At 43.7% G+C, this 19,476-nt stretch overlaps 1 protein-coding gene across 3 annotated transcripts in view; it reads left to right on the top strand.

Moving 5' to 3' along the window:
• Positions 1–234: 234 nt before the first annotated feature.
• slc25a21 (solute carrier family 25 member 21) overlaps positions 235–19,476 on the top strand; it is a 73,755-nt gene continuing 54,513 nt past the window's right edge. The window contains exons 1-2 of one of the 3 annotated variants that reach the window (XM_080535978.1): positions 235–271; positions 1,284–1,375. In XM_080535978.1, coding sequence (XP_080392104.1) covers positions 1,306–1,375 — 70 coding nt within the window. In that variant the 5' untranslated portion in view covers positions 235–271; positions 1,284–1,305. The other 2 variants (XM_080535977.1, XM_080535979.1) reach the window with 2 other exon arrangements.

The following is a 19,476-nucleotide window of genomic DNA, read 5'->3' as shown; positions in this document are numbered from 1 at the left end:
GGATTTTTAAAAACTGACGGGAACAGGTGAGCAGGTTATTGTTTTTGGGGATCGTTAACTTATGGGTGAAATGCGTCATGCGCAACCTTTGGTATATTTGTTCACGAGAGCAGAAAGCTTCAAAAAACGAAATAATAATTAATCGTGCGAGAGCGCTTAGGAAGAGAGACGGTAGAATAAAACCAAGGTTAACCACATAAGTGATGGTAACATTCGCGCCTCTGTACGAAGGATCTTCAGTGAGTTTGGCTATATTTTGTAGCCCTATAAGGTAAACATTGTCATAGTAACAACATCTTGTGAAATGTGCGACATTAGTCATTTATTGTCAGTTGCATATAGACTACTCTTCAATATTGCCTATATTAATCGCAAACCAAGGCTCGGTGAGACTAAAGGTTGAAGTGCACCTGCTTCTATGGGCATATAGCCAATGTACATTATTGTCCCAATATTGCACTGAATTCAGACGTCTTAAGTGTACTATGGCAAAAGGGCCAAATCAATACTGGCGACAATCATTATTCAACGTCGTTCAAGTGTAGCCTATTCACCATCAATATACGAGCTTATGTTTTGTTTTTTGTTGTTTTCATATAGCATTGCACCCTTTAATTGCATTCAGCCATTATTACATTCAAATGGACGTGTTTGAAGTTTTGACTATTCTGTTAGTCAATTGGAGATTTGAACAACAATAAATCAGCATGCACTACCAGGAAAAAGGCCCAGGGCTCTCAACATTAGGGTTATTGCAATTAGCTTAATTTGTTCTATTTAGTCTATACTTGGCCTGATTTCATACGGTTTCAAAATCTCTCGATTTGTTTTTATCATGTCAGCGGTTGGCAACAGAATAGCCTACCAGCCAGCGACGAAAGGTTAAATATTCTTTACAGAAAGTTTTTTGACAGCCACAACTTTGACTCGGACAGATATGACTGCTGCCCGTACGTCGAGCGCGTGAGGATCGCCTTGGAAGCCACAGGGAACAACGCTGTCAATGCAACTTTGGCAAGCCGGTTAGTCTTGGTTTAGTGCAACAACGGGTAAAACCCGAAGATTAGTTACTGTGCTATCTTTCAATCTTTTTCGACTCGTTTACACCCGACGAATACAAGAATAAAACACTATTCAGATAGTAGGTTACATTAGACAATTTCATTTTTGACGCATTATAGGCTATTGCGTATTTTGTCAAATAAAATGATAATTGAATTTGAACTTGAACACGTAGACTGGGTCATTAACACGTAGGCTATTTTCTCATTTGTGCTTTGCAGGTAGCAAGTAATTAAATAGAAAATGACAGCCAAAAAGCAGCAAAGTCTATTACGGGAGGCATCTCATCAGGTCATTGCTGGTGGATCAGCAGGTAAGTCTTCAAAAACGTTTTAAACCAGACTATATAATACCTGTAATATATAAAACACGCTTTATGCACGCTGACACTGGAAAAAAAGAGTGAGCTTCGTGCATGGGCTATGGTTTTGCATAATCAAGGCATTATGTCTGAGTGTCCTGTCTGTTTCTTTGTTTGTTATGTTTTTAACGTGAACATAGTTTTTTTTACTGTCAACATAGCCAATTTGATAAGTAACAAATTAGATTTGAAAAATCGTTGCTTTGAAAAGTGTTCCCTACCGGATGGTCTCCGTCATTTAGGAGCCTTCTGCAAACATTGCTGTTGCATTGGTTCCGCATTCATTTCGGTTCACCCAGATATGAAAAATCGTTTGCGAGCCTCTACTTGGCACTTCATCAAACGCTCTCTGCGCAAGACGCGTTGCGCGTAAAACCTTCTTTCCTTTACTTACAGTGCGTTACTTATTAGAAACCAGTGATGAAAACAATTTGGTGAGTTTATTGATATAAACCAGAATTAGAAGAAGAAACAGTCACAATCACATGTGTTTACTTGTTTTCTTTATGGCAAGATGGCACAATTTTGGCAATAACAATAATTATAGTCATTCACCTTAAATGGGACACATATAGGCTTTACGATTTGCTTAAAACATAATTTGTCGAATGAACAAGGGGTTTTGTTCTACATGAGAGAACATTACAACTGCTTTGTCCTGTGCATCCCAAGAGGCCCACCATATCCAGGATTCTAAAACACAAATATACGCAGAGCTAGATCGTTCGAGTCAGAACAATTTGCCACTCTAAATTTTAAACAATTTAAAAACATATTGAATGTATTCTGTTTCACACTTCTGTTATTTAGCTTTAATTGACCAGAAACTCATGTAGTAATGATTAGCCGTTATTTTGTCCAGATAATTAGACACAATATAAGACAAGATACCCAGGTGCGCTTGTGGTAATATAATTCAAATAACTTGTGTAATTACCATCTTACCATTATGTTAATACATAAGTTACCTGTTAATCTGTGTACTGAGATGGACCCATTTGCACTAAAGGCGCAAAGAACCCATTGGCATTTACACTAAGTGGGCCTAGTCAGAGCTACCTTGAATGCTTGAAATGCTTTGTCACTTGTGGGTTAATTCCAGGCAAGTTTATTTGTATAGCACATTTCATACAATAGGGGTAATTGAAAGTGCTTTACATACATTATTAAAATACAGCAAGAGGAGCATAGTGGCAAAATAAAAATGACAATGAATAAAAGCAAATATAAGAAGTAAATAGATAAAAGCCATTATAAGAAGTAAATAGATAAACATTCAATCAGACAATAGTTTATGGATAAAATACATTGATAGAAGTGTTTGTGTTTAATCATAACTGCTGCAAAACATTTTTAAATATGTTTAGGGTTTGGGCCTGTTTGATTTCTTCAGGGAGTTTGTTCCAAGCTGACATCTTTCCAAAAGCCTGTTGGCCAAGCCAGTGTACTGTACTTATTTTGGGACGGGGGCTCAGTTAGTGCTTTTCTACCATAGAATAAGACCTACTGTACTCATCTCTGCTTTATTAGGAATGAGGTCTTGTGTATACTCTGGCATGGCTACAGACCAGGGTACCCACTACCCCTCAGGGACACTGCTGTCCTGTTGTCCTCCAATGCTGCGGGGGCTCTCATCTCTCCCTCGGTAGAGGGAACCAGCCAAGCAGGCTCTGGGCAGGGGCAGGGGCGGAGGCAGAGGCTGCACCTTGAGTAGAATGACCTCAGTGTTTCCCCCTCACCTTCCCTCAGCCCCCAGACCACAGCCTCCTGGGGGTGTCGTTTGCGTCCTGACTCCCTGTTAACGAGGTTGGAGTGAAACCAGTGTTAATTTATGTGCGACCCGGTCACAGAGTCGGAGTGGTGTATAAATTAGGGGGAAAGAGATGCCTTTGGTGCTCTGTAAAACCTGAGCGGACTTTGGTACGTTTGGTACTTTGGACTTTGTTCCCCTGGAGAGGTCAACACACTGACAAAGCTCCACCTCGTGCAGGAATTGACAAATAGTTTGACAAATAGTTTGACAAATATGTCCTTTTTCAATCTCTCTGATATGTCGTGTACTCTGCAACTAGTCTCTATGCTTGCTGGTTTGTTGTCAAAACCAGCAAGTAAATTAATATAAACAGGGCCTTCAGACCATTATTTTTGACAGATTGATTAATCTATATTTTATGAAGAAATTGTATTTCTTGTAGATGTAGGATGCAATGTATGCCATTCAATCAAAGATTTCACCAGAGGTGGCATATATTCAATTCAGTTTTCTTACCACAAGGGGGAAGCAATAGCCTACTCCTTCACTTTTCACATAGGGGTATAGCTTGTCCCAATACCTATACTATAGGTGTTTCTATCAAGCTGAGAGTTTGTAGTTGGTACAAGTTGATGTGATAGATGCAGTGTGTGTGTGTGTGTGTGTGTGTGTGTGTGTGTGTGTGTGTGCGTGTGCGTGTGCGTGTGTGTGCTGAATAACAGTGTTTTGCATTGACGCACTGTACACAATGACATGTTAGAGGTAAATATATCAACTGATTTTATTAATAGATATTCATGTTATAAGAGTAATAGATACAAACTGTCAATAAGGTGTCAGACCAGTGGATGTGATTGGGCCTATTGTACAATAGACTCCTATTTTATTGACCTTTTCCAAAAATGGACAGATGTCAGTAGTGTTTATGTAGTGTTGATTTCTTTTTCCTTCCCACTTGACAATGGAACTTCATAACATTTAGAATGTTTTGTTTAGCTGCTGGGTAAATGTATCTTTTTCTAGCAAATGGAGTGTGTGTATGAGACAGACGCCCTAAGTATGATTTGATTCACTCCCCAACTCTGTGTAGTAGACTGTCAGGACCTCATTTAAAACACACTCAAACTCTCAATTTTAATTGGTTTTAAAATGTGAACCTAAGAAGAGGCGGCATCGAACAAATAAATCCACTTAGCTTAAATAAAGAAGAGGAAGAAAAGAAGGAGAGAAAATAATTCAAATAAATAAAGCCAAACAAAGTGGGAAGCTATGAGGATTATTCACTGACAGAGATGTCTGTTACAAATGAGTGTTTCCTCCCAGACCCGCGATTGGCTGCCACAATCAGAGCTCAATTAGGCCCAATATTTATTTCCAGAAACAATCGTACATGCTTTAGCGGGGCTTTGATTGAACTCCCGGTGGACATGTTGTAGACAGATGTTTAGATGACCTCATGTTTGAAGTAATGTTTGAGTGGTGCTTCGCCGTTCCTCTATTTAGAGTCTAAATCAACCCCCCCCTTTCTAGACTGTGTGTCTCAGACTGGGAAGGCAGAGAGAGGCACATCACATCCCTCCAAACTTAAGAAGAACACATTACCCTTCTGTCTTTGACAGACAGATGTCGGTGAGGTTGAGGACCACTTGGTGAAAATGGAGCATGCTAGTGCTGAGGGATGTCTACTGGTACTGTGACATATTTATGGTTCTGTCTTACTACCGTACCTTATGTGAGTACCGCTATCTAATGTGGACAAAGGATATGCCATCATATTCTTAATATACCCCCCTAATTTCCCCCCCCGGGATCAATAAAGTACCTATCTATCTATCTATCTATCTATCTATCTATCTATCTATCAACACAGATGTGATTGACTTATAAACAAAGCATTTTGGAATGTTGTTGATAATTACTGTAAAGTACTGTAAAGCTATAATCTTTGTAGCAGACTTTGCAGATTAAATTCTTTTTCAATGAGACGTTTATTTTTGATAGAGGTGATGTCACAGATTTACTTTGAAGAGAAATTCTTCTGATGTTGCTTTATGAAGCAGTTGCACGTTACTGAGTGTGTTATTGACATAGCTCCTCATTTAAAATAGGACAAAACTCAATCACTAAATATTCAGAAAAATAAACAAAAAAGATTTATTGTCTGCCTCAACTAATTACCGCTCTCAGGAAATCTGAAGGATCATAATGTCACAAGAAATCAGTTGACTGCGACCAGGCATGAAGTGTAATGGTAACTAATGTAGCATAGACCCTATTCCTCCAGAAATAGATTTGATTTGTCCTATAGGTAAACTCATGCTGAAAAGGGCGATGATGAAATACAACATATTCTAACCATACCCGTCTTGATTGGAAGGCGTACAGTATGTTATTGGTTGTGTTATTTTGAGTCAGGAACATAAATTACATACAACTTTTTACGAAGAGTAAATTGGCCGATGCAATTCCAAAGGGAGGTGTTGTAAATGGAGAGTGAGACTTTCTGGCTGCCTCCTAGACACGAACCATTGGTCACTGATGAAGACAATTGTGATCAGTGTCAAAGACTGGTAGGCCAGTAGGTTGTCTCTGTATTTGTCCCTCAATGACAAGATGTTGAAGTCTTGCGCCGTTTGCAGACTTCCTTTGCTACAATCAGCATCCGTTTATTAGGACTACAGGGAGCTCTAGTGCCGGTTTTGTCTGGACTTAATGCAATGTATGACCCTCAGAGCAGCTCTTGACATTATCTTAATGACTTGATTTATGAAAATGGTTCACTGACTGACTGGGAGACCTGAGGAAACCAAGTGTGGGGGACCTCCCTAATGTGATTGCTGGAACATTGAAGATAGTAGTTTACACACACACACACACACACACACACACACACATACACACACACACACACACACACACACACACACACACGCACACACACACACACACACACACACAGACACACACACGCACACACACACACACACACACACACACACACACACACACACACACACTGTATCACCAACACTAGTGCTCAGACACAAATACACACAGGCCATCCATCATGTATGTTAGGTAGCTGTAAGCAATAACGATAATTACACTGTTATGGTAAGAGCAGAATCAGGAGGATAATTATGATTGTTCAACATGGGAGGCTGTCCCTGGACCATTGCCGTCTCATTTTCTAGGGGCAATTATTAAAATGAGGGCACTGCAGGAAGTTTAGGTGGTTGTAGCTAAGCTCACAGACTGTAGCTGCACACTAACCTGTCAGCAACTTGTGATGTGAAATTTTTTTTCTCCTGGAAAAGGTATAATTTATTTTACTTCTAACAAGTCTGCATAGATATTAAAGTGGAAAATGTAATAATAAAGATCACAATTTGTGCCCTATGCAAGCTGTCCATGCACCTTTGTCTGTGTGGAGATGACATGTAAGATTGTTATAGCCTTTTTTATAAGTTGAAACCAGTCAACAATAACATAACCTTTTGTTTTGTATGACGCACACACCACATGTGCATGCACGCAAACACACACACACACACACTGCAGATATTTGGCTCAGGAAGTGTTTCGAGGATGTGTGTCTGTGGCATATCCTCCTCCTCTTCCACCACATTCGTGCTCCACACACTGAAATAAAACCAATTATTTTTTAGGAAATGATCGAAGTAGGAAAGAAAAATACATTTCACCCGTAAAGCTGAAAAGAGGACAGATCTAAAGAAAACATTGACCATCTAAAAAATTCCGCTGTAATAGAAAAGTGAAGGCATACATAATACCAATACAGCACATGGCAACAATAACATAACTGGGAAGGAAATCAGCTAAACAAGCTATGCTTAATTGAGCACTTAGACTAAGTAGTCAAGGGGCAAGGAGAGAATGACCCTCGTTTACAGTACTGTGTGTGTGTGTGTGTGTGTGTGTGTGTGTGTGTGTGTGTGTGTGTGTGTGTGTGTGTGTTATGTCCGCGTGTACTGAATGAATGCTGTATATTTTGGACAGACAGGGTTTCTGAACCCCCTAATTAAGGTACAATGGAAAGAGACATTTTGGCTATAGATGGTACTGGCAACTGTGCAGAGTGATCATCCATATGTCTCCATTTCAGCAGGACTTTAATAAAGCATAACTCTGCTTCAGATCTGGATAAGTACATGCCTAATCCCTGCTGCCTTTCCCTCTGCCCGCCTCACACCGCTCAGCTCCTTATCGACCCTGACATTGAAAGTGGGCTAAAAGTCTAGAATTAGGCATTTAACCTATTGAACTGGCCCATAGCGTTAGCATACTGTAGTGGTGCATGCATCTGGACCAGGTATGCTGCTGTGTCAGAGATAGCTTCTCTACTGTATGTTATCAGTGATAGTTCAGTTTTCTTTTTTTTTCTTTTTTTTCTAACACAATAGTCTAGGGCAAACCTAAAGCCATGTCAACGAAATTTGATACAAGAATCAAAAGGGATTTGGATAATTACAAACCATCTGCGTTGGTACTGAAAGTGCAGAACATATAAATAAACATAATAAGTACTGTAAAAAATAAAAGAAAAAAAGAAAAACATTTGAATTACATGGCTGTGTGTGTGTGTGTGTGTGTGTGTGTGTGTGTGTGTGTGTGTGTGTGTGTGTGTGTGTGTGTGTGTGTGTGTGTGTGTGTGTGTGTGCGTGCGTGTGCGTGTTTCTCTGGATGAGCTCGGAGTTCAGCGAACACAGGTTTTTACAGTAAAGCCCCGGCCAAGACGTAATTCTGTCTCTTCTTTTAGCTCCCACTAGCCCTGCAGTTGGGAGCCATCCCTGGCCCCTTTGTTAACTGTATCAAGATGAACTGTGTTGGAGCCAGTGCGGTAATCATAATGTCATTTGTTGTGCTCATGAGCCAATTTACGTCTTTACTACAGGGAAATATCCTGTGCCTGGGCACTGGGCGAGAGCGCCCTGAGATGACGCTCTAATTAGGGAAGGTCAAATTTATAGGCGCTTTTGATTATTCCTGAGTGGGTAAAGGATGACATGGTTTAAGTGGAGGACATTGGCAGAGGACGAGGTAAAATTTGATAATAAGAAACAAAACTGAGTAGAGGGGTCTCGCTTGGAATTTGTTTACAATTTCATTATCCCTTCAGACGACAGAGAGCCTTGCAGTGAAATCAAGGCAGACAAATGACACAATCGTGAAAGTGCATCTAAAGGACAGGGAGAGAAACACAACCATTCCCTTTATTATGTTTGAAATAAGAGCAATTACTCTATGCAGTGGAATAAAGATATACAATTGTTGTTGGGTCATGGAGAAGCAGGCCTTTTGATTCTTTTGATTCTCATCTCTCTCCAGTGCCCAGTGTCTGAGGGTTGGGTGCCCTCAGGTGTTGGGGAAGGACAGCCCCTGCTGTACCTATTGTTTAGACTGACTGTGTCTGGACTGACTGTAGGTAGAAACTGTTACCTTCCACTGTGCCTCATACAGTAACAGGGCCAAATCACTCTGTTGAGTAACTTTATTTCCTTTATGTGACTAGAGGGCAGAAGAGAGCTATGCTTATGTTTTATATTCACCTTCTCTTGTTTCTCCTCAGTAGACTGGTCCAACTTTTCAGGACATGACATTTACTTCAGCGTTGGCAGTAACATGAGGGCAGGAACCCTGAAATAGCTGGGTAGTACTCTAGAAACTGTCAATTATTTCACCTGACAACTATCGTCAAAAATCCATTGCAAATGTCCTAACCTCCCACCCATGTTCCATAATGGGTATGCATAATCCCACATCTTCTCTCCTTTCCCTTGAATACTTGGCTAACACATGATGCATGCCCATGTCATTTATACAGTAGGAGTTAATAACAGAGCAGAGCTGCATCAGTTGAATTGTGTCAAACCCTTTGGTCTCTCCCAGGGCTATAGAGCCAGCCCAGTGGGACCAGCAGGTGTAGAGTGAACGGTTCATTGACAATCCAAGGAGAAGTAAAATAATTTTTGAAATGACCATTTATCTCTGTAACTATTGCTCTGGGAAGTGTTGAAAGTCTACACGACGAATGCACGGATGAATACACTGTACTGCATGCCACATCACACTTGTGTGGAAATGCTCATGTAAAAACAAATCATGGATTCATGTGATTTTCCCATTTAAGACCAAATGATGGCTGGTTTGATGACTCAGATCATAACTCTTCCATTACCTGCATTATTGTAAAACACAAATTCACACTGAGTTCACTGTGGTAGAAAGTGGACCACACAGCACGCTGCAGGCCCAGCAGCTCCTTGTTTTTTTTGAAGTGGGTCCAGGGGGAAAGTAGTGGACGAGGGAGCGAAGGGAGGGGGGGGTCGCGGGGGATGGAGAAAGGTTAAGTTATCAGTGCTCTGACAGAGGTAGCGCTCTGCTGTGCTGTTCTGTGATGAGATGCCTGACAGATGCTTTCTCGATAAGAATCCCCCAGAAGTCTTTTGGCGGAACCCACAGGCCGCCCAGTCGTTTCCATAGTGAGGGGGCTGGGGCCGTGCATTAATGTGAGGCTAATGTCTTCAAAGGGAGGAAAATATGACTGCAACAATAACTGCAATGGAGCTTGTCTCCTACAAGGGATACTCAAGTGTCCATAAGTATGAGCGCAGGTGGTTTAAAAATCCTAACTTAAACTAGACTAGAGTTTGAGCTTTTGTCTGTACAGTATGTATGTCTGTGCTTGCATGTGACTGTGGGAATGGGAGGTCTAAATCAATAAGACTCCTCTTTGCTTCGTTAAGATTTTCCCTGTTTCCTCGACTACCTCACAGGAAGAACTCTTTTGAGAACCCCAGCGGTGCTCTGTTCTCTGCTGAGTTCCTGTGCACGCGGGTGCGTTTCATAATGGTGCTCTTAGCTGGAGCTGCCTGAACGTATAGTACCCAAGGGGGAATCTGCACTCGCCCCCAATTTATCAGCTTATAGCCAGGCCAGCGCAGACTGACATCCTCAGAGCTCTGCTGGTTTGTCCCCCATCATATTCAGAAATTGCTTTGAATTGATGGCCAGGCTTTTTGTAAAAGGAAATGTCTCAATGTGATTATGCACAGGCCTTTGCAGTTTTCTGGAGTCTGTTTTTGTTTTGATTACTTGAGGAAATGTTTTGTTTAGTGATGTTTTTTTTCGTGCCACCCAAAATTATTTATGTTGTAGTTCCTCTGACAAATGTATCTATTTCAAAAGTAGAATTATGATAGGCAGTTTTAACAATTGATTCATTTGTTATTATAAGGGAAGTTGAAAATAATCATATAATAATGTTCATAAATAAACCAAATAATAATACTCATTGTTTTTACACCACATTTTACTTTTGATAATAACGTGACATTCGGTTGTTTTTAATAAGTGGAAAGGGGACAAGGTAATTACCCCCGGGGCAATTAGGGGAAGGGGCCGAGGGAGCAGCAAAGTCATTTTCTAACCCAAACATCCTGGTCCTGGGGCTGGGGAGGCCGGACGGCCTTCAGGAGGCCGTTGGCTGGCAGGGCTGGTGGGCTTGCGGGGAGCCGTTTGTGGGGAAGCGGATCAGGGTTTGTTTTCTTTCTCTGGAGGTCTGCCTCAGAAAGTTCTGCCAGATGAGCAGCACCTGAACTCCCCACATGTGTAAGTGGACCCCCCCTCCTTCTCAAACACAAGCTCACACAAATGTAGTGCTTCGAAAAGTCCTTGAAACACACTGTACAGCCATGCAGACATAGAACTCTCTTTTCCTCTCAGGTTAGGAAAACATGCTCTGTTCTGATTATTTTCTTTGCTTTGTGAAACTTCCTTACAATATGATTGACTTTATAGGTCAAACAAGGACTTAAATAATGACCAGAGATGGTTATATTATATTCAAGTACGATGCGGGTTTAAGCCACACAGGAAAAGACGTGGACGGATGAAAGAGGAAGAGAGTCAGTTGAACAACAAGGGAGTGAGTTCAATGATAGAGCAAGGAAGAGAATGACAGAAGGGGTGACATTTTGAGAAAGTGGAAGGAGGAAGTGAAAGTGGGTTGTCTTACTCTGCACTTGGTCCAGTCTTGCATATAATATGAGAATCACCCAGTGGGCTGTGCAAGAGTGTGGACTGGCTGACTGAGCCAGAGAGGTATTCAGAAGCTTAACAGCTTGTGAGTGATACCCATCACAAAAGGAACAGGGCGGAAAGCACCGAATGAAAAAGCCTGCATGAAAAATGGAGCTCTGTGAGAAAGCAAGAGAAGGAAATGGGTGTTTTGCGTGTGGGTGAATCAAGCATCATTCCATATGAAGCAGTGAGCATACGGAATGACAAACCCGATCCATTTATTAGTCATTCCAGAGGATCGGATCCCTCCCTCACTCACCCACCCTTTTGTAATTATTTCACATTGAACTGATCTTCGTGTCAGCTAATTTCTCCAGTAGAAAAGAGAAAATAGCTCATATTTGCATTCACGACTGAATGAAAATCAGTGTTGGCCCTTTGCCAAGAATGTCTAATGAGCAAATAGTAGGATTACATCATTTTGAGGTTTGGAGGGAATTAGCTTGATTAGAATAACCCTCCACTCTCACCTTGGCTTGGGATCCCAACTCCTCTGCAAGATGCCTGTCAAACTAACTTTCTACATTTTATTTGGTTTGGGGTAGGGCTTTTTTTCTCCACTGTGTTTAACATGGAATACATGCACTGGAATAGGGAAGATAAATGAGCAACACCCCTGACATTTCATTTCAATTTTGTTATTTTGTTGAAAAAAATTTAGCTGTCGAGAGGAGGGGCGAGGGTTTATTTGTCATTGTGAGTTTGCACAGTTCCTGCTTGGCCGGGATGAGTGAGGTTTGCCATCGGCCCTCTAAAAATAACAACCCTCTCCTGCCAAACTTCCTAGTTAATTAGTGAAGCATTTCACACGCTGCATAACATCAAAAAGGAAATGGAAAATTGACAAATTAAGCATGGTCCAAGTGGGGGTGGAGTGTTCTGGAAGGGCATGGTCATTTTAAAAGTCTTACCTCAGGTAAATATCATCAATGCAGTATTTTGTTTTGTCTGCAACGCAGTGGCACTGCATTCCAGTCTTCCAAACAGGACATATTTATTCAAAATTCATTAGAGGTAATTACTTTCAAATTGTTCATCAGTTTGGGCCCATAACTGATTGTAAATATACTCTTAAGCTGAGAGAAGAGTAGGAAGAATGTGTTCAATCGTACTTTAATGAAACCACAGTGTCTTGAATGTGGTGATTTGTAGACAGCAAGTATGTTTTAAATTTAGCTTGAGCATTTCCTGGGAGTGTCAAATAGGCCCTTAAGATGGAATTAAAAGAAACCTCTTAAGTTTGATCAAACCCAACAATGTCTGGTTTCTATAAATGGTGATTTATTTAAATCACTCGCTCTTTGCATGTTCTGCCCCTATTTAGATTGTCAGTCATGAATACCACATTTACAGGTAAGGTTGTTTGTCCTTTAAAAAAAGGTATCTTCTGAAACCCAATAAAACATTCACAGGAGATGTGACAGGCTCCACTCCGTTTGGAGTCTTTTTTATGACTCAACCATAGCTGTTAATCAGTGGTGCGTCCAAACTACAGTACAGGACCAACCTCACCCACATACCTGTAGTTTACTAGTGTACTTACTACTTGCCTAGACATTAGATTTTACAGCAGGTCACTATTCAACCACTCTATCCCCAATTACACACCAACACAGACACAGACACACACACACACACAGACACACACACACACACACACACACACACACACACACACACACACACACACACACACAGAGACACAGACACACACACACACACACATACACACACATTCTTCCTACACCCTACCTCCCCACACCCCATACATCTATGCCCCCTCTCCCCCCCCCCCCCCCCTGACGGGGGAAACTGTCACCGCGTCCGCCGCAGCAGTCTGGGGAGTTGAACTTGACTGAAACATATGTCTTCAATTTTAATAGCTCTCCTTTCCCCCAGATGGCCTGGAGGGGGGAAGGTTGCCTGAGAAGCTGCGTTTCATGTAAGAATAATTTGTGTTAAGTAGCTGGGCGATCTGTTTGTTACGCTAGAGCTGACAGTTTGTTTATGTTTCTTGAGGAGTATGATGGATGGGGCAGGAGTTGATGCTAATTAGCCTAAATTGTCGCGAAAAATGCGGAGGGCCTGCGCCGCACTGCCGTGGCCAGTTTCCATTGTACCTGCCTCTTCGCACTTTAGGCGTAATTGAATGGAGCTTGTGCCCATTCATCATTGTACAGGGGCTGCAGGGGCAGGAAGTAAAGGGCTGAAGCTAGAGTGGAAGAGGGCGGGACATAGAGGCCGTGGAGGCTGAGGCATTGGTGATGCAGGATGTCACTTTTTTCTCCAGACCAATTAAGACAGACACAACCTGAGTCCAATGGGCCATGAAATTAATGTTTACCCAGCGACTAGCCTAGGGAAGATTAGCAGCTTCTTAAACCCCTCCCTTCTGCTCTGACAGGCTCAGTCAACCCCCAAATGACCATTAGGGGGAGAGAGTGTCACTGCATGAAGCATCCTGTCTCTGTCTCTCCACCGTGAGGATAGACTCATGGGCCTCTTAAGACTTTCCCAAGTTTGCCTGTTTACTGTGGCTGGGACGCTTTAACAGAAAAAAATGACAAAAGTATGTCTTGTAATTCATTAGGGTTAGGGTTAGGGTTGGGGTTAGGGTTAGGCCCTACGAGCCAGAACGATCGCAAGGATTAGGGTTAGGGTTAGGGTTAGAATCCTTGCGATCGTTCTGGCTCGTAGGGCCTAACCCTAACCCTAACGAATTACTAAACCGAGGGAACGAATTACTAAACCGAGGGAACGGATTACTAAACCGAGGGAACAGATTTGCTAAATCGAGGGAACGGATTCACACATCAAATATGTTTTTTCTACCATGTGACCCCAGGGGGGCTCCGTACAAATGTCTTGGTTACCAGACGCTTTTATCCGAAGCGACTTACAATTACAGATTACAGGGACAGTCTCCCTGGAGTAACTTAGGGTTAAGTGCCTTACTCAAGGGCATGCTAGTGGTGGTGTTCCCAGGTGCGATATTTGAACTCATGACCTTCTGATCACCAGTCCAACTCACTATCCACTTTGCCACCACTACCCCCGCTTGAGTGATGAATGATCCCCTTCGGCCCAGTCTCTTTCCCATCTCATGTCTCATGTCTCATGTCTCTGTCGGCTGTGACTCAGGAGGTCGAGCCGGCGTCTTATGATCGCAAGGTAAGGTGGTTCGATCCCCGGCTGTCCAGGTGTCGAGGTGTCCTTGGGCAAGACACTGAACCCCAAATTGCTCCCAATAAGCGGGGCCGGCGCCTTTCATGGTAGCTTGCCGCCATTAGTGTGTGAATGTGTGTGTGAATGGGTGAATGAGAGGCCATTGTAAAAGCGCTTTGGAATAAGGCGCTATATAAATGCAGTCGATTTACTGTCCTCCTCTGTGTGGTATTCTGGTGCTTGGGGGTGTTCCTCCACTCAGTGTCTCTCACCTTTATTTGTTGTCGCTCGTTTTCCCTCCTCGTTTATTTTCCCTCATTTGCTATTTCTCCTGCTGCAGGAACCTCTGGGAAAAAAGTGAGGAAATGACTTACACAAATACTTAGACCTGGAAAGTGTGCCAGCAGCCATGCATTGTTGCTTGCTCCTTCATCAGCCTCCACACACACACACACACACACACACACACACACACACACGCACACACACACACACAAGTAAGCAAACAAACAAACATACAAATACACACACACACACACACACACACACACAAATACACAGACACACACACCTCCAGCCCAGTGCACACACTGTGAGATGGGGGTCCTAGTACATGAGAGGTGGGGGAGATTATATATGCATCAAATTATCGTGTTACTCATAGTTTTCAGAGCCAACAAAACATATGTACAAATCTCACACTGGACCCCCTACCTTACACCAGCGCTGTGTTATGTTAGAGAAACACCATTGCCTGCTTGGCATGTTGCATTGAACCCTGCTATACAACACAGGTGACCCCCACGCTCCCACCCTCCAACTAGTCCCAGCTTGTTTGGAGCACCCTGGAGTGTCGGCACCCCTCGTTGTGGAAACAAACCCGACACACACACACTGCATCTGCAAGTCATTAACCTCGAGGCACGTACAATACAACAATGCCGTAAACAAAAATGGCTTGGTCATAATGGCTGGGAGTGGATGTGTGAAGTCCTGAAGCTAACAGAGAACAGAGCAGGGGTAGGAACAACTGAGGGGTCTGAGCCACATGTTCATCCTCACACAGGCACACTTCCATGACAAGGATTTGGTGACCTCACTTACAGCCTAGTTCAGGATGAATTACTTGGCACTCACTGTACTGTACAGTGTGGGTATAGTGTCGCAGCGCCTCCCACAGCTAGATTCTTCTGCATAGAGGGACTGTACTGTTTATGTTTTTCTACAAAATGCTGAAAAAATTGAGAATGGCTATGATTAAAACCTTTAGTGTGGCCTATGCCATATGAAGGTGTATGGTATGGTGGGTATTGATGGCTATAGTGTATGTGAATAGGGGTATGGGTTGGGTCTGTGGACATGGGGGGGCGGGGGGGGGGGGGGGGGGGGACCAGTTGGAGGGGATGGGAAGAGGAAGTAAGTTAGCCTCGGATGGGCGAAAGTGAAACCTGAGCATGATTGAGTTAGAGAAGAGAGAAGGGAGCCCTGAGGCTGTGAGTCGGATTGTGTGCGTGCGTGTGTGCATGTGTGTGTGTGTGTATGTGTGTGTGTGTGTGTGTGTGTGTATATGTGCATGTGTGTGTGTGCGCGTGTGTACACATGGCGGTCTTGTCATGCTAGGCTGTTAGCAAAGAGAGATTGTGATGAAGTTATCAGGCTTGCCTAAACGTCTTGTCATGTTGTGTATACATGGGGGCAGTGTTAGTCTGTGTGTATGCCTGCGTGGTGCCATGGTTATTACTCTAGGCCTTGTGGCCCGTACGGTAACCCATTTTTGGGATGTCCCTCTTAATTCAATATAAACATGTCCCTTTAATGTCTCAACTCAATGCTATATGGGTGGTTTACCAGGACATAGATTAAGCCTAGTCCTGGACTAAATCACACTTTCAAGAGGTATTCTCTTCTGTGCACACATTCTGTGCAATGTGTTTAGTATAGGACTATAATCTAGGTCCATTCAGAAGATACTGGGATTGGCTTTTGGTCCTAGTGAAATTGCATTGTGTTGTTGTCAGAGAGGGGGGAAAAAAACATTTTTGTTTCACCTGCTTTTCAACTCTCCCTGTTTCATGGTTTAGAATGGAAATGGTTTGAAAACGGTTTGAATCCACCTATTAAAAAACAAGCCCACGCCATTAACGGGATTTCCTTTTTATGTCTTTTTTACAATCGAGAGTATGTTCCCAATCTCTGGGTCTCTTTTTAGTTCTCTCCGTCTTGCACAGCATGTGAGGTGCTGTTTAAACTGTGGGAAACATGTCCCGAACTGGAAGAGGTATGGAGCCTCTGCCTCACACTGCACCGGCACTAAGCAGAAGCAGATGTTATAAAGTTTACAGAAATCAGAACATTATTTTCCTGTTTCCATCGCATTCTTCTAAACACTTAGTGAACCAGCTTTGAAGTCACCCAAGAAATCTAGTCTGCGGGAGGAATGATAGGATCTCCTAGAGCAACAGAACGAGGGGGTGGCAGGAGGAGGTGGAGGAGGAGGAAGAAGTGGAGGATGGTGGGGGGGGGGGGACTGTCTGAGGGAGTTTATACTTTCTTTCAGATGATTCCAGGTTGAATCCTCTGTTTGAATTCTGTCACGGGCCATCGGAGTTCCCGGACTTGGCCCTGATACAGACGGAACATCGGTCGCCATGGCAATAAGCTGTGTGGAATGGGACTGCTGTAGGTTTGATCGTTGGGAGAGATAAATCTCCTGCCTTAGATAACATTACCACAGGCAGTGGGTGGGACAGCCGTGAGCCTACATCAGGACCCGGTTACACACAGCCACTTTTATGATATACTTTTATACTACATGAGTAATGTGGCAGGCATTTAGTGCATTAGTACCACGCACGCTCTTATAGGTTAAAGCAGCTCGACTGACGTTGACACTGACTTCCTTTAGAGGCAAACGGATTACAGTATGTTTTAGGTACCATACATGCAAAACCTATTTGAAAATGCTGCTTTTAAAATGTCACCAGCACTCGTTTTTGATTGAGCTGTGCAAATCACCCTTATTATGTCGAATTACGAGAGCTAGACCATACAAATGCATTCTCCTCTCTCGGAGTCCCTGTCTACTCTCAGCCCACGTTGTTCGCTAATACACTATGGCATATGAATCACACACACAATGGCTGTCTGCGTTCAACTGCTACAACTGCTACAGACAGGACCTCACAGGACAACCACATATGGCTGTTTGCTGCATTCGCATCCTCCAAGCCTCTACTGACATGCATTCCTTTTGCCATGCATAATTCAATTGAGAGTTGCCTTGATTTGACAGTCGGGGTCAAGAACAAAGACAAAGCTTAGTGGTTTGGCAGGTTTTTCTTCTGTAATATGGGATTACAGTGTATGCCACCCATGTTTAGACATTGTTTATACGTCAATGGATGATGCATCTTTGTGATGCCTGCGATTGGAGCTGGAATGTCAGGTCTGATGAGATTTGAAGAGCCATCTGAGGAGTCTATGGGTTAGGGGTTTTTCCATGGAGAGTGGATTTCATGGTTTTCCATGAATTTCTGCCAGGGAACATTGTAGTCGCTGTAGTTGGCTGTGTGGTTTAGTTGGTAGAGCACATTGTGGGTTCGATTCCCCCTGGAACCCTATATACAAAAGATGTATGCACACTCACTGTACTGTAGGTCACTTTGGATAAAAGCTAGTATGCTAGTAAATGGCATATATACTGTAGTTAACGTGCAACGTGTAGTTACGTGGAGCTTCAAGAGGTGTTGGGAAGAGATGATGTATAAAGTAGACCTGCAGGCATTTCCTCCCCAGAAAGCTGGACCTCTTTCCCTTTGTTTGGATTGCTTCTCCACGCGCTCCATTGTTGTCATTGGCTGCATCGTCGTCGATGATGCTGCGGCGCTGGAAAACTGCTGGTGTGAATTTTACTGGAGGACAGGGAACCCGGGTCATAAAACACTCCTCCGTTTTCCATCTTGGGAGGAGTGCGGGGGGGCGTTGGGGAGGATGGGGGGACGGGGGGACGGAGCAACTACTTGGATTTTTCCTCATCTTTAACTGTCAAAGCTCAGGACCCTTGGAGTGAAAGTGTGTGTGTACTGTTGGGAACTGCACTGTTGGGGATGAGTGAGTGAGAGAGCGAGAGAGAGGCAATGGAGAGAGGAGGACAGGAGGTCTTACCTCACACATGTGGGTAGAGAGGCGTATTTTGACTCCAAGCACCATAAAAACATACACATACATCTCCATTCTGGTGGTTCATGACATCATGACCTAAGTATTTTTCAGACAATCCATTTATTGCTGTGTGGTAACGGGGGCAGTGAGGGAATCGCTGGGGAAGATAGAACAACAACAGTGAGCTGAGACGTCCCCGGGCCGGCTGGGAGCCCCAGCAGCTCCGCTCTGCAACAGTAGGCCTCCAGATGACCATCCCACACAGCCAGACAGCCAGGAAGTCAGGCAGGACCTCCATGCTCTTTCCTGATGGGCATGAACGCTGAGCCTGGACACCCTGGCTAACACCCTGGGGCTGGGGCTAGGGCTGGGGCTAGGGCTGGGGCTGGGGCTGGGGCTGGGGCTGGGGCTGGGGCTGGGGCTGGGGCTGGGGCTGGGGCTGGGGCTGGGGCTGGGGCTGGGGCTGGGGGCTGGGGGCTGCTGGAGCAGTGGGGGGGTCCTCCTGGTGCATCGAGGACGGGGGAGATAATGAATAATTTAACAGACGCTTATAATCCAAAGCGATTTACAATTAGAGATTACAGGGACATTCTCCCTGTAGTAACTTAAGGCTAAGTGCCTTACTCAAGGGCACACTAGTGATGGTGTTCCCAGGTGGGATTTGAGCTCATGACCTTTCGATCACCAGTACAACTCACTATCCAGTAGACCACCACTACCCCAGATGGCAGGATGTGAAGCCTCCCATTGTCCTGCCCTACCCAGAGGTCAGACTGGCCATGAAGCTGGTCAGTCCAGGAGGGATGTGGAGAGGTCATGACTCCTACATGATGGGGGGGTGAGGGGGAGGACGAGGAGGAGGAGGAGGAGT

Source organism: Nansenia antarctica, assembly GCF_963989245.1.
Source record: "Nansenia antarctica genome assembly, chromosome: 1".
In the NCBI taxonomy this organism is placed as follows: Eukaryota; Metazoa; Chordata; class Actinopteri; order Argentiniformes; family Microstomatidae; genus Nansenia; species Nansenia antarctica.
Note: the sequence above shows the minus strand (reverse complement) of the source record. Positions and strands in the feature narration are given on the sequence as shown.